At 43.5% G+C, this 11,303-nt stretch overlaps 1 protein-coding gene across 1 annotated transcript; it reads right to left on the bottom strand.

Moving 5' to 3' along the window:
- Positions 1 to 2,169: 2,169 nt before the first annotated feature.
- Positions 2,170 to 10,638, bottom strand: LOC137306399 (uncharacterized). Its single transcript, XM_067975572.1, has 2 exons — positions 10,565 to 10,638; positions 2,170 to 4,310 (listed from the first exon to the last, which is right to left on the bottom strand). The coding sequence occupies exon 2, from the start codon at positions 4,285 to 4,287 to the stop codon at positions 3,352 to 3,354; it is 936 nt and encodes a 311-aa protein (XP_067831673.1). The 5' UTR covers positions 4,288 to 4,310; positions 10,565 to 10,638; the 3' UTR covers positions 2,170 to 3,351.
- Between the last annotated feature and the right edge of the window lie 665 nt (positions 10,639 to 11,303).

Consider the following 11,303-nt stretch of genomic DNA (forward strand, 5'->3'; position numbering starts at 1 on the left):
TCACACATGTTCTCCAAACTGTTGTCCAGCAGAATGGTAGGAGTGATGTGGGCCTGGCCCAGGGGAGGGATGATGGCGAATGGGGACATGGAAGTGGGGACACCACTCAAAGTGCTTCCACGCCTCACCCGTTGCCCCCCTCTCAACCAGTACCCGCAATGCTGCCTCCTCTCCAGGTGGCCGAGTCTGCCTCTGCACAGGTGCAGGTGGAGCAGTCTTTGGAGGGACCCTCACGGGCACCAAAACCCAGAGGGCATAGGCCCAAAGCATCTAATCAGCCAGGGCATGAACAAGAGCAACCTGTCACTACCTCTGCTGCAGCCACAGGGGATGCACCAATTGGAAGTAGTCCGAAGCGAAAGGTGAAGGTTTTGTATGCACAAGGGTGTTTGATGGTTGGTTATGTTTTTTATTTATATTTGCTTTTTGTTAATCTCACATTAAATATTATTATTGTCACCACTACTGCCACGTCTTGGCCATTCTTGACTGGCTTCTGTAATAGGGCCCTTTCATGAGGTTCGCCATGAACGCTGACACTTGATGCTACCCATTGGGTCACTCTACAGTGGGTGTATGTGTAGTTGCAGACCTGTTTTGTACAGGGAGGAGTGGGGGAGCGGTGCTGATGTGGATGCTGCTCTATCCAGGTGGTGTGAGGACTGGACTGTTCACACTGTGTGATATTAGGAGAACCATTCACATATCAGTGACTCCCGGGCCCCACGAGCAGCCAGGTGAACCGCTGCTCTATCCATGGGTTGCTCCTGTTCCTCCTCCTCCTCCTCCTCCTCAGTGCGGGTGGCAGATGTGGATGGGGCTTTCTCAAGTGGCACCCCTTTTTGTTGTGCCATGTTGTGCAGGGCACAATACATGACTATGATGCGTCCCACTACGTCTGGTGCATATTGAAGCGCTCTCCCAGAACAATCAAGGCACCTAAAGCGCATCTTGAGAAGCCCTATAGCATGCTCAGTTGTAGACCTGCTGGCAATGTGGCTGTCATTATATCAACGCAATTGCTCGGTGATGGGGTTCCTCAGAGGTGTCATGAGCCACGTGTGCAGGGGGTATCCATTGTCACCAAGGAGCCAGCCCTTAAGGGTGTTGGATTCCCGGAGGAATCTGGTGTACACGTGAAGAAATCTTTTGCGGTGGTCACAAATGAGCTGAGTGCTGATGGAGTGATAGCCCTTCCTGTTGATGAACAATCCTGGTTCATGTGGAGTTGCTCGTATTGCTACATGGGTGCAATCGATTATACCCCGCACCCATGGGAAGCCAGCCAGAGTGGAATCCCACTGCCCTCTCCGTCTGGCTGAGGTCATCCATGGGGAAGTTGACGTAGTGCGAGGCCCCGCGAAACAAGCCGTTGGTGACCTGCCTTATGCACTTGTGTGCAGTCGGCTGAGAGACCCCGGTGATGACCCTGGTGGCACCCTGGAATGATCCGGAGGTGAAGAAGTTGAGGACAGTGGTGACTTTGACAGCAACAGGTAAGGAGATGGTAAGGAGATGCTGCTCCTTTTGAGAGCTGTAACTTTTGGGAGGGAGCATGCTCTATCTTTATTCTATTCGTCTGCATTGTTCTGTACGTAAGCTCCGCTGCTCTTAGCTCATGGTCTCAAACCATCCCACTTTGCTGACTCTCAGAAACCACTAAGGATTGTTTATACTATATTAGCGTGGCTACCTTATCCCTTATCTCTGCTGCATAAACAGTTTGTTCCACGTCAGCCTTGAACATGACTCCAACGATATCTATTATTTACAGTATGTGGTTTCTTTAGTAACCATATCTCTTGTTTTGGTATAAACCACCTTCTGACGTTAATGTTATCTATTCAATGGCCTCCCTGATGTTCTGTTGTGTGAGTTGTCCTTGTTCTCACAGATATGCTGAACTCCGCCCCCTCCCTCCTATTAACACCCAGCCTCTTGCTAAGATGCTTGGCAGCTTTATACAAGCTATGTGAGATGAGATATTGACCATGCTTAGTTTTAAACCATATTCTTACATTCTCTCCTCTTGAACTTGAGTGGAACCACTCTGGTTCAATTTTCACTTTAACCATCGACCAGCTCCTTGGTCTTGCCTAAGATCATCTTGAGTTTACATCTTATCAACATTAGGTTTACATAAACACGCATAGACATATACATATTGCTTCTAGGTTTTATTTGGTTAATACAGAAACCTACAATGTATCATAATATCAAGAAATCATGGACTTAAAATATTCTCCAGCTCTTCTTTTACTAATATCCATCTTGTGGATATTTTTGATGAGTATTATTTTCTCTCTAGCCCAATTTCATTGTTAACTGAAAGGAATCTAAACCAGAATTTTGGAAATCCAAATTATTATGTCCTTCTTTACTTTAATTTCAATCCCTCAAATTGGTATCATTGTTTCCTGATTGTTTCATTAATGTTTCTCTATGGAGCATGTGTCAGTGCTTTGTTTAAAAGGTTTTCTCACTCTCCTGAGCCACATTAACCATTTCACATCATGCTGTTGTTCTGAGCATGCCTGAGACCCGTTCTTCAGTGCATCTTCACCACGCATTTCCCCATACTAGTTGCCTCACATGCAACATATCATAGGTAATTTTCTGCTGGCCAGTTCTTTTTCCTAATGTTATTTCCAAATGTGTTTTCCATAGTACAAGTCATATGTCCAGTAAGATTCAATCCTGTAAGAACAACTGCTCTGTTTAAAGAATGGTTCCAATAGCTCACCAGACTGTAGGCCTTTGTAATCATGTTCTTCATCCTGGTCTCCGTTTCCAATTGATAGAAACATATATTTGTATCTTTCATGTCCACTGTAGCCATTCTCGGGCTTTCAGCTTATCTTATCGAAATATCGGGGGGTGTCTGGAGGTCTTTGCTTATCTCCCCCTGCATGGTCCCGATGTCTCGGGTAGTGGCCAGGCTATCAAATGCAGTTTTCTCATTGTTCAGTATAGACAAGGACATAAATATCTCTAAGAGAAAACTATCAATTTACTATTCTCAACTACACTTTCCTGACTTTCATTAGATTGATGTGGAGATGCCGGTGATGGAGTGGGGTTGACAATTGTAAACAATTTTACAACACCAAGTTATAGTCCAACAAATTTATTTTAAATTCCACAAGCTTTCGGAGGCTTCCTCCTTCCTCAGGTGAACGGTGTGGAAATGAAATTTTCGAATCCTTCGCATTTAAAAATCACAGAACAATGCCTGGTGATTACTGCCCGTTGCCAAGGCAATCACAGTGAGCAGACAGAAAGGTGTCACCTAAAAAGCCACCGAATATACAAACCCCCCAAAAAAAAGAGAGAGAGAGAGAAGGAAGACAGTCAATGACCCGTTATATTAAAAACAGATAACATTTGTTCGCTGGTGGGGTTACGTGTAGTGATGACGATGTTGTGGTTGGTCTTGAGAGCTTTGATGGCGTTGCGTTGTGCTCGGGTGACATTCTGGACTGTCTTCCGAGTGCGGCTGATGAATCTGGCATAGACGCATTTCCTGACAGCTTGAGCATACATGTCAAGCTGAGGGCAGCGACCCTCTGGAGGAGTCCAGTGAGACTCTTTCCTCTTCGGTTGCTGTACCGCGGATCCCTCTGTTTGCTGATCCGGATCGTTGATTGTCTCATTGGGTTCGCTGCTGAAATCTTGGGGTGTGTGGTAGAATTCCCGGAGCCTCATTCTCCTGATGAATTCCTCTGTGTCTGCCGCGAGACTAGTGGGGTCCATTTTGGTAGTGGGGCAGAAATTGAGCCCTCGGCTGAGAACTTCGATTTCGTCTGGTTGAAGGGTGTGGTCGGACAAATTGACGATAGACTTCCCTGTGGTTGCAACCGTGGTACCAGGGGAAGCTTGGTCGATGCTGGTGGTGATGCCGAGTTTCTCAAGCTTCCTGCTCTTGGTTTTCATGTAGGCAGCGTAGTTCCATTGCCTCGTCTGTTTGGCGGTATATCGTAGCTGGTCTGCTGTGTCCTGAGTACAGGTTGAGAGTATGGACTCTATCTTAGTTTCGAGGTTGCGGCGTCTGCTGTAGAGTTGGTGTACGAGATGGTTGCGGAGTGTGCGAGAGGTACGACGGCAGAGTCTCTCAGCGTAATCCGAGTTGTATGTGGACTTGAGTGGGTTTGTGATCTGTAGTCCTTTCGGGATCTTGTCTGCTTTCTTGCAGCTCTGTAAAAACTTGATGTCTGTGTCTAAATGCGCGATCTTCTTGGATATCCTTTCCACTGTGAGCCGGCAGTTTGTGGTGTCGATGGTAGCCATGATGTGGAGATGCCGGTGATGGACTGGGGTTGACAATTGTAAACAATTTTACAACACCAAGTTATAGTCCAACAAATTTATTTTAAAATCCACAAGCTTTCGGAGGCTTCCTCCTTCCTCAGGTGAACGGTGTGGAAATGAAATTTTCGAATCCTTCGCATTTGAAAATCACAGAACAATGCCTGGTGATTACTGCCCATTGGATCACAATGTCTTCACCTTCAATAACCAGTTCTTTATCCAAACACACGGAACAGCCATGGGACCAAATTCGCGCCCCAATACGCCAACATTTTCATACACAAGTTCAAGGAGGACTTCTTCACTGCACAGGACCTCCAACCAACACTATACACCAGATACATCGACGACATTTTCTTTCTATGGACCCACGGTGAGGACTCACTAAAGAGACTACACGATAACATCAACAAGTTCCATCCCACCATCAAGCTCACCATGGACTACTCCTCAGAATCAGTTTCTTTCTTGGACATACAAATCTCCATCAAAGACGGGCACCTCAGCACCTCACTCTACCGCAAGCCCACGGACAACCTCACGACGCTCCACTTTTCCAGCTTCCACCCTAACCACGTCAAAGAGGCCATCCCCTATGGACAGGCCCTGCGAAGACACAGGGTCTGCTCAGATGAGGAGGAACGCGATGGACACCTACAGATGCTGAAAGACGCCCTAGTAAGAACGGGATATGATGCTCGACTCATCGATCGACAGTTCCGACGGGCCACAGCGAGAAATCGCGTAGACCTCCTCAGAAGACTAACACGGGACGCAACCAACAGAGTACCCTTCGTCGTCCAGTACTTCCCCGGAGCGGAGAAACTACGCCATGTTCTCCGCAGCCTTCAACATGTCATCAATGATGACGAACACCTCGCTATGGCCATCCCCACACCTCCATTACTCGCCTTTAAACAGCCACCCAACCTCAAACAAACCATCGTTCGCAGCAAATTACCCAGCTTTCAGGAGAACAGCGTCCACGACACCACACAACCCTGCCACGGTAACCTCTGCAAGACATGCCAGATCATCGACACAGATACCACCATCACACGAGAGGACACCACCCACCAGGTGCACGGTTCATACTCCTGTGACTCGGCCAACATTGTCTACCTCATACGTTGCAGGAAAGGATGCCCCAGAGCATGGTACATTGGCGAGACCATGCAGACGCCGCGACAACGGATGAACGGACACCACGCAACAATCGCCAAACAGGATGGTTCTCTCCCTGTCGGGGAACACTTCAGCAGTCATGGACATTCAGCCACCGACCTTCGGGTAAGCATACTCCAAGGCGGCCTTCGAGACACACGACAACGCAAAATCGTCAAGCAGAAATTGATAGCCAAGTTCTGCACCCATGAGGACGGCCTCAACCGGGATCTTGGGTTCATGTCACACTACACGTAACCCCACCAGCGAACAAATGTTATCTGTTTTTAATATAACGGGTCATTGACTGTCTTCCTTCTCTCTCTCTCTCTCTCTTTTTTTTGGGGGGTTTGTATATTCGGTGGCCTTTTAGGTGACACCTTTCTGTCTGCTCACTGTGATTGCCTTGGCAACGGGCAGTAATCACCAGGCATTGTTCTGTGATTTTCAAATGCGAAGGATTCGATAATTTCATTTCCACACCGTTCACCTGAGGAAGGAGGAAGCCTCCGAAAGCTTGTGGAATTTAAAATAAATTTGTTGGACTATAACTTGGTGTTGTAAAATTGTTTACAATTCACTAGATTGTGCATTGATACCAGATTAATACCTTTAAGTAAATCATGCCCAGGTGATTTATTTACCTATAATCATCCAGGGTGATGACTTTAGATAAATTCCCATTTGGTTATGTAATTTCCCTGTTTCCACCTTATATTCTCAATCACTTCCTCTCATCCAATTTTATAAATCTTATTATATTACCATTTCATCTCATTCATGAGCCCTGGAGGAACTTTACTGTCCAATACAATATTTATAGTTTGGTACAATATCCCAATACATTTTTTTTGTTTATTTTACTTAAATTCTTCTTGGACTGCTTTTCATTATCTCAATTCCAGAGCAGTACTTTTGGACCTACAGGGCTTGTCAATGTATAATTTTATTTCCCCCCAAAATACTTTCATCCTTGATACACAGCATTGGACAGGAACCATATTTTGCTTAAGTCTTAGTCTAAAATGTCACCACGCTGTGACATTTGATATCCGTCAATGTCTGCAGATAAGGTCTTAAATTCTTAACACCACTGTATCGCTTACTGCACCAACACTTTTGCGGTCCCGAAAACCCATGGTCCCTTGTTTTAAAAGAAACACAGAAAATCCATTGTGGCTCTTCTTAAGAGCCCAAGGGGTTAAAAACAACAAACAATCATTAATTTTCTTCTGTCACCCTTTATCCTAGGACCAGAGTCGACTCCACACACGTTTCCATGAATGAATCTAATTACCTCACTCCAGGAGGAATAGTCAGCAAAGGGAGCACAAAATTATGCCCAATATTTCCTTCTATCATGTGGGGAAATACTCACTTACATTAAAAAACTTATTTTAAATTAATGCAAAGGTTGTTACTTGGTGAATTAAGAACAGATGTCATTGTCATAGAGTCATAGAGTTATACAGCACGGATAGAGGCCCTTCGGCCCATCGTGTCCGCGCCGGCCATCAAGCCCTGTCTACTCTAATCCCATATTCCAGCATTTGGTCCGTAGCCTTGTATGCTATGGCATTTCAAGTGCTCATCCAAATGCTTCTTGAATGTTGTGAGGGCTCCTGCCTCCACAACCCTTTCAGGCAGTGAGTTCCAGACTCCAACCACCCTCTTGTCTTTGGAAAGTGTTAACGTCTTTGCAGAAAAATAAACAACACACACAGCATGCGTCAACACAGGGTTCACTTAAATTTTTGAAAAAACCTGTCGTGTCAGGGAAGATAATATTTTAGTTTGTTCATCTTATTTTTAGTTAGTGCATCATTTCCAGATTATTGTCATAGAGACACAAGATTGAGTTTCATTAAGGACACGTTAGCCTTCAAAGCTAAACAAAGTTATTTTTGGCAAAATGTTTTTATCTACAAATGTTGCAGATCAAATTCCAATTGTTGTTAAAGCATTTATTTAAGATAATACTTATTCAAGCAATCATTCGACCAAGCTCTTTCCCCTCTGATGTCTGCTGGTAATGTACCAATTTATTTATCAAATGTGCCTTTTTCACATGCTTTTCGTGGGTATGGTCTTAACCAACTTTCCTAGCTGGACTGGGTTTTCTGCTTTTTCTATCAAAGAGATACGAGATATCCTTTATTTAATCTTTTCTGTTTTGCGGTCACTTTTTCTGACCACAGCCAATCAAAAGACATAAAGGGTTGCTGTCAGTTCAGTTAACAGCTATCACATTTCAGTACAAACAAGATGATTATCTCAAACTTATCAAAATTGATGCCCTGTACTAGATAACAAGATATTGTTCTTTGATTTACAGTTACACACATTAACTCCTTACACATCAATTCACACCCATCATTACTCAACACAACTCCAATCAGATCAATTTTCATATGTGATAATCTCATGTCCGGAATTTGAGACTCTCACATTTTTGATAAGAACCAGAATTTTACTGTGGCCACAAAAGAAGTCTGGTTTCCGCAATTTGATAGGTTAGTTAAGAACATCAGAACATAAGAAATAGGAGCAAGAGTAGGCCATACGGCCCCTCGAGCCTGCTCCGCCATTCAATAAGATCATGGCTGATCTTCTAGCTCAACTCCACTTTCCCACCCTATCCCCATATCCCTTGATTCCCTCAGTGTCAAAATTTCCATTGATCTCAGTCTTGAATATACTCAATGACTGAGCATCCACAGCCCTCTGAGGTAGAGAATTCCAATTTTTCCTCATCTTGGTCCTAAATGACCCCTTACCTTGAGACTATGACTCTCGTTCTAGACTCTCCAGCCAGGGGAAACAACATCTCAGCATCAAGCCCTCTAAGAATTTTATAAATTTCAATGAGATCTCCTCTCATCCTTTTAAACTCCAGAGAATAAAGGCTCATTCTACTCAATCTCTCCTCACAGGACAACCCTCCCATCCCAAGAATCAATCTAGTGAACCTTCTTGCATCCCCTCTAAGGCAAGTATATCCTTCCTTAGGTAAGGAGACCAAAACTGTACACAGTACTCCAGGTGTGGTCTCACCAAAGACCTATATAATTGCAGCAAGACCTCCTTAATCTTATACTCCAACCCCCTTGCAATAAAGGCTAACAAATCATTTGCCTTCCCAATTGCTTGCTGTACCTGCATGTTAACTTTCTGTGATTTGTGTTCAAGGACACCCAAATCCCTCTGACTCACAATATTTCTTAGTCCCTCACCTTTTAAAAACTATTCTGCTTTTCTACTCTTTCTACCAAGGTGGATAAATTCACATTTCCCCACATTATACTCCATCTGTCACCTTCTTGTCCACTCACTTAACCTGTCTATATCCCTTTGCAGCCTCTTTGCATCCCCTTCAGAGCTTACTTTTTCACATAGCTTTGTATCGTCAGCCACACCTGGGTACACTGCACTCGGTTCCTTCATCTAAGTTATTGATATATATGGAGAACAGCTAAGGCCCAAGCACTGAACCTTGCGGCACCCTACTAGTTACAACCTGCCAACCAAAAATGACCCATTTATTCCTACTCTGTTTTCTGTCCATTAACCAATCCTCAATCTATACTAATATATTAGCCCCAATCCCATGAGCCCTAATCTTATGTAACAACCTCTTTTATGGCACCTGATCAAATGCTTTTTGAAAATCCAAATATATTATATCCATTGGTACTTTACCAGTAATTTGGGTTTTAGGAAGCATGTGCTATATTAACCTCAATAATTCCAATTTTAATTCAACAATATCAAAATTAAACACAAGACAAAACCAATAAAATGATCAATAGGCACGTGCTTCCTAAAACCCAATAAATTACATCATCTTTCATTTTGTTCTTCTTCAGGCGCGCCTTTCCAAAAATTATGAAACTACTGGAAATAAAACTGCTTTCACAGCTAAACAAAATCTTTGTTACATTGTTACAGAGGAAAACACATAACAAGCATTAAAAACGGGCTGTAGACCACAACAGTGAAAAAAAAGCACTCACAATGAGGACAGGCTTTTTGAAGATAAAGTACACTGAAAACAAAAGAGGTTTGTGATCCTCTCCCTTTTTCCTTCTTGATTCCATCATAGAACCCCATTCTATACCGATTCAAAGTCTCAAGTTCACACTCTGTATCCTCACCCAAGCCAAGTGTGGTGAAGGTCCCTCCATCTTTCTTTTTGTTCTTCTTCCTTCCTCATCTTTCAACCTACCCTTCTGAATGTCAACTTCCTCTCTCAACCTCCCTAACTTCTGTGGCTGAAACAACAAGGTTCCCACTTTCCAATTGTCCTCTTTAATTTCCTTCTCCCTTACCAGTTTCTTCATCTTAGTCTCTACCTCACACAAAGTCTGACAAGTTCCTATTTTAAATCCTTATCCTCCTGCACAATTTCTTTCCTTTTCTCTCATGGGCATGCATAACTCTAATTTTGACTTCTCCACGTATGTGTAGATTGTCGAGCATAAACCATCCAGTGCACTCACCATGCTTTATTCTCCCACGGGCTTGAGGTGTGGCTACCTTTAGCTCACTCGGTCACAACCACTTATTCCTCCTCCCCATCTTCGTCGGAATACAACCAATTCTCTTAACACTAGCTACCTCAAACCATTAGAACTTAGGCCCACCCAGGGACACCATTTGTTAACAGATTTTCCCGTTACTGTTGCAATTATGGGTTGTTAATCCTTCACCAAAAACTTCCGCTTGATTCGATCCTGAGTGGTTATAAAATAATAAGTTTAATAGACTGACTTACCCAGCACTGCACTACAGCTGTCTTCAATATCACATTCAAAAGTATTATAGTTATAGTACATTTGTTATTCATATACATAATACATTCATAATATATTTAAGAAGGAGATAGATAGATTTCTAGACACAGAAGGCATCAAGGAGTGTGGGGAGAGAGCGGGAATATGGTATTGAGATAAAGGATCAGCCATGATCATATTAAATGGTGGAGTAGGCTCGAAGGGCCAAATGGCCTACTCCTGCTCCTATTTTCTATATTTCTATGCTTCTACAACTGTTTACAGGTTACATTAATGACAAGCAATCAATACAACCTGACCTATCCGTGAATCAAATGATCAGACATGACCTTCATGGACTGCCTGTGGCAATGGACTTCCAACTGTTTCCCCTTGAGTGCTCTAACTTTTGGGTGGGAGCATGTTCTATCTTTATACTATTCGGCTGCGTTGTTCTGTACGTAAGCACTGCTGGTCTTATCTCATGGTCATAAACCATCCCACTTTGCTAACTCTTGGAAACCACCAAGGATTGTTTATACTATATTAGAGTGGCTACCTTATCCCTTATCTCTGCTGCATAAACAGTTTGTTCCATGTCAGCCTTGAACATGGCTACTGCGATGTCTATTGTTTACAGTATGTGATTTCTTTAGCAACTACATCTCTTGTTTTGGTATAAACCATCTTCTGACGTTAATGTTATCTATTCAATGGCCTCCCTGATGTTCTGCTGTGTGAGTTGTCCTTGTTCTCACAGAGACGCTGAACTCCACCCCCTCCCTCCTATTAACACCCGCCCTCTTGCTAAGATGCTTGGGAGCTTTATACGAGCTATGTGAGATGGGATATTGACTGCTTGATTTTAAACCATATTCTTATACTCAGTTACTATTCAGGTGGAAGTTGCTCACAGAAACATAATTATGCATTTCAATAACCGTTATCCAAGAATCAGCTGTGTTGGTTTCATTCCACGGTTGTCCATGCTGCCCGCATTATTTGAATAAGAAGAAACAGTGGGTCAATGACTATTTGGAGAACAGGGCTAGCCTCTGT

This window comes from Heptranchias perlo, chromosome 3 (genome assembly GCF_035084215.1).
Source record: "Heptranchias perlo isolate sHepPer1 chromosome 3, sHepPer1.hap1, whole genome shotgun sequence".
NCBI classification, from domain to species: Eukaryota; Metazoa; Chordata; class Chondrichthyes; order Hexanchiformes; family Hexanchidae; genus Heptranchias; species Heptranchias perlo.

Bases quoted from the DNA above. Each gene is read 5' to 3' on its own strand.
- LOC137306399 (XM_067975572.1), bottom strand. From the start codon at position 4,287: ATGGCTACCATCGACACCACAAACTGCCGGCTCACAGTGGAAAGGATA.